Raw genomic sequence first — 4325 nt, forward strand, 5'->3', positions numbered from 1 at the left:
TCTTTTTTTTTAAGTGAACAAGCTATAAAATTTTGTTATTTCAATTCTAATTAATTATTATGGAAAAAAACCGTTTTATCTTGATCAAACAAGCAAAAAAAAAGAGACGTTGAGCTGTCAGATTTAATGAAACTTTGAGTAAAATTAGTAAAGATTCTAATGCAAAAAAAAAAAAAAAAGAAAAAGAAAAAATTGGTATTGAGCTTTTAATTTCAGATTCTTACAATGTTGAACACTATGCAAACATCAATGTATGCTTATAGATATCTCTCTAATATGACAATTCAAAAGCCTATTCTTTTACAGATTAAAAAAATTAGTAACATCGGTGGTCATGACATGCCAAAAAAAGTGACAATAACAATGGAAAAAACTATTACAGATCCACTTAGAGCAAACCAATGTCACATCGTCTTTCAACTTCCCAAAAATAATTGAAGATAAACAAGTTCCAGACATCCTGTAAGAAAATTACAAGTTCCATCAATTGATTAAAAATATATTATATTTATTGATTATTATAATTTTTGAAAAATAAAAACAAGTGTTTAATTCGCAAATCAATGAAGCAAGTAGTAAAAAGAGAGAGGTCAAATTAAATTCAAGCTTATTAAATCTTATAACTTTATTATGTTGTCAGTATTCAAGTACAGTTTGTGAAATATAAAGTGTTAAAGTTATAAAAGATAATAAGCTTGAGTTTAATTTGGCCTTGGTCTTTTATTGCTTCATATACTATATGAATACACCTCTCAAAAGATATCTAAAAGCCTTCTTTGGGAATTTTCTGAAAGATATCGTAATGACGTCTTTTAAGATTTCCTAAATAAGACTTTAAGATGGACATTAGAAATCTGCAAGATGTCTTTAGGTTTTCTTTTGGAAATTCTTGAAGAAATCTTTCATTTTAGCAAGACGTCTTGTAGACATCTTCAAGATTTCTTTGTGTTTGGTACGGCTCCCGAAACTAACGCTGCCTGCCTTATGGGGGGCATAACTAAAATATAAAGAGAAAATACTGCGGACGCTAAAACGGCCTTATGCAAGAAGAGTATATTGAGTATATTCTCCGCCCGAGCCCTTCTTACACCGTGCTCAGAACGCTCTAAGGTGGATAAATGAACAAACCTTAAGCTACCTTTAACAGTACAGCAGAAGCTAAGAATAGTAAAAGTAAAAGTATGGGAAATAGAAAATAATAATGAAGCAGATGTACTGTAGAAAAGATCTGATGATTTCAGTAATAAGTGCATTTTAATGAAACAGACTGCTATTAGGACTGATACAAAGAAATTTATTCTAAACATTGTTTTTTATTTAATTAATCTACATAAAAGTGATTTTACAAACTTTAACTGCTTAAAAAAGTATAAATATACTTATGTTTACATGGTTCCTGCAGATACTTTAGCAAAATTATCAATAATTCAAAATAATTCATATTAAGCAATTAAAACAATTAAATGCTCTTAATAAAAAATACAGGTAATTAAAGGAAAGATATCTGTGTGCATATATACATTTATACACACCTATGTCAAATGTTTTTCAAAATACCATACCTAATTGAAATCACTGCAACTAGTTAAAGAAGATTTAACATATTTTATAGCAATTTACTGCAATGAATAACTAACATTTATAGCCTTGATTGCGGCGAAACTTACTAAAACCGATTGCTTAGAAGTGTCTAGTTTGTAAAAGGTGTGTTATAACTTGGATTCCAACAATTTTATCCTTCTTTAAGAGTCAAATCATTTCTAGCTAATGTTAAAATATTTGCTGCATAACAAGGTAGTGGTGCTACAAGTATTCGTTGAATTACCAGATTTTTCAAGAAACTTGGTATACTAGTACTTTGAAATTCTATCCTAAAATTTTATTTCTGTTGGTCATTGACTTATATGAGTTTTAATAAAATACTTGGCAATTTTTCAGTAAAAGTGTTTGATGCCAGGGTAAAAAAAAACACTGAAGTTTGTAAAAAAAAGCATAATTACCCAGTATATATAACATCATCAGGCAATTGAACTTTGTCTTCTCTGTTTTTCCAATGCTGGTCAGAGCTTTTGATTCTCAATTGCTCAAAAGTTGGTGGTTCATACCCAAAACAGTTTTCAGCATATTTAATGCGCTGTTTGTGCTGTGTAAAATCAAGTCCCAGAGATCTAATTGAGTTAACAAAACTTGTTCACTAAGTATCAATTAAAGGATGGAAATTGAGGTGGCAAAATTGAAGGCATATTCAAAAGAACTAACGTTAAAGTCGGATTCGTCTGCTTAAATCTCAATGGTGGTTTAACTATATTTCCCTTTGATGATGCAGCTTTTCTATCTAGCAACATTTTTATCAATGAAGGAATGTCTTTACCCATTAATTTGATTAGTCTGCAACTCTGGTAGCCCATACTGTCCGTTAATGCAATCAACACACTTTTCAAAACAATTCTTTTCGAGCAGAAGAAAAAATTTTCATTACTCAACAAAGAAAAATACGTCGGAAGAATTTTCGTTGTTTGCTTTTTTTTTGGTCTATCTTTGATTGATAAAAATATTATATCATTATGCAGTAAGATTCGAACATCAACTTTCATGTGATGGTTATTGAAGCTCGATTTGATTCGTTCACTTAGTTCATCGAATGTTAGATGGCTCACAACACTTGTACCTTTAAATTCGTGGCAATACCAAGTTTTTCTCCTAAAATGTCTGCTCACGTCTAAAAAATTTCAAAAAACTATGTTGATAAGCAACTAATTTCTTAAGTTATAATAGCAAGTAATGTAGGCCTGTAGAGGTATCTACTACTTTTTATGTAGTATTAAATTTTTATTTAGTAATTTTGAGTGTAATAATTAATGAATTACAGTTTAAAACAACAGTTTTTATGTAATTTTTTAAAAGATCTTACCAGTTATTTCTAGCATTGCTAGTCTATCTATTAACTCCTTTTCTGCTACCCCAAATTCCTGAAAAAAAATAAGACCCTTGTCATGTATACAAAATCAGATACTGTCTATGGTTGCAAAGTTGACACATAGTAATTTTTATTTATTTTTTTCATGTGCACAAGTAAGAAGGGTAAGAAGTATGGGTGCCATTAAATTCTAGGTTTGAATTGACAGACACAACAACAATGTGCATATACATACTTGTTCTAAGTATGCCCTACAATAAAAAGCTATAATACATGATGTAAGAAACCTGACTACCTTGATTATTTGTTCTATTATTTTAAGAGCATGAAGGGTTGTAAGGCTTTCATGATCCTTGACAAGTCTGGATTTAATGTCAGTCCAAGACACTTCAGGAAAAACCGGCAGTACAGCATCCTCTAACTCTTCAAACTTAAATCTTCTAATAATTGCACTTATTTGGTGTTTCACACTCAGCGCCACTGAAATAAAAGGTTTTAAATACAACCCATGCTTCATTCACTCCGCCATCACATAAAATTGAAAAATATTATATTTTTTTTATATTGAAAGCCATTTGAGGTCCCCATACAGATCCTATTTGGCTCTGCATTGCTGTGTCACTATACATGTGCATGTGCATGCATAGCAACACAGATTGGAAATTAATAGTGGAATAAAACATTTTTATGTCACGTTAAAGTCACGCGATGCTTTGCAGTAAAATGCCTGCTTAGAAAGTTACATCCACTTTTACAAAATTGACCCTAGATTATTAATAATAAAGAAAAAGTAGTTTAAATAGAACTCTACATATAGATAAATAAACTTTCAGAATTACAATATGTTGCATTTAATCTAGATGCATCTAGTTACTTTTTAATGTCAGAGGATAAGAAAGTACGATTATTATTGAATAATTTATTGCACGATTGTGACATAAACTTACTCACCACCTGGCATTATCAAATCTGAACAAACAATGTTAAATAGGACGTTAACGGTGTAGTGACACTGCAGTCTCACGGCGCGTTACCAGAGATTAGTAGGTTAGTAGACCCCGGGTCGCCCGAAATAACAATATAGATATACAACGGCAATATAATTTTTGGTAAAGAATGGTTAGTATTGGATGCCGGATCCCGGATCTCGATCTCGGTCTCAGAATAAGCCTATTAGACCAAGAGCTAAGGCCAAAAGGTGGTCAAAATTACAACCAGCCGCTACTTTCTCTAAAATTAAGGAACTTTATAATTCGTAAAGACCAAAAATATTTCGGTCATATTTTATAGTGATAAAGAGTTATGTGGTAATTATAGTGGAGCCATACAATCTTTTTTATTAACTAGCCGCAGCTTACACCAATGGATATAGAATATAAAGTTGTTTCAGGGACGTACCATTTGCGGC

General features: G+C 31.1%; 1 protein-coding gene across 5 annotated transcripts; it reads right to left on the bottom strand.

Annotated features, from left to right (window-relative positions):
- Window positions 1-284: 284 nt before the first annotated feature.
- On the bottom strand, window positions 285-3976 carry LOC106642425 (uncharacterized). Of its 5 annotated transcripts, XR_016293417.1 has the most exons (7): window positions 3869-3976; window positions 3213-3397; window positions 2912-2969; window positions 2260-2719; window positions 2001-2168; window positions 1668-1871; window positions 422-460 (listed from the first exon to the last, which is right to left on the bottom strand). XR_016293417.1 is itself a non-coding variant. In XM_089597451.1 (6 exons), exons 1-6 carry the CDS (start codon window positions 3876-3878, stop codon window positions 301-303), a joined length of 1041 nt encoding a protein of 346 aa, XP_089453577.1. In that variant the 5' UTR covers window positions 3879-3976; the 3' UTR covers window positions 285-300. The 5 variants fall into 5 exon arrangements, 4 of the variants coding, with proteins under 4 accessions (XP_089453577.1, XP_089453582.1, XP_089453596.1 ...); XM_089597451.1 differs by lacking the exon at window positions 1668-1871 and having other exon boundaries at window positions 285-460; XM_089597456.1 differs by lacking the exon at window positions 1668-1871 and having other exon boundaries at window positions 285-460; window positions 3865-3976.
- Window positions 3977-4325: the final 349 nt, after the last annotated feature.

This window comes from Copidosoma floridanum, unplaced genomic scaffold (assembly GCF_036245765.1).
Source record: "Copidosoma floridanum isolate Cflo_tuat_1 unplaced genomic scaffold, Cflo_Japanese_pri ptg000004l, whole genome shotgun sequence".
NCBI lineage: Eukaryota > Metazoa > Arthropoda > Insecta > Hymenoptera > Encyrtidae > Copidosoma > Copidosoma floridanum.

Coding starts and splice junctions, on each gene's coding strand:
- LOC106642425 (XM_089597451.1), bottom strand. Junction 2,970..3,212: donor TAATAGAACAAATAATCAAG/GTAGTCAGGTTT, acceptor ATTTTTTTTCAG/GAATTTGGGGTAGCAGAAAA. Junction 2,720..2,911: donor AGCAATGCTAGAAATAACTG/GTAAGATCTTTT, acceptor GAAATTTTTTAG/ACGTGAGCAGACATTTTAGG.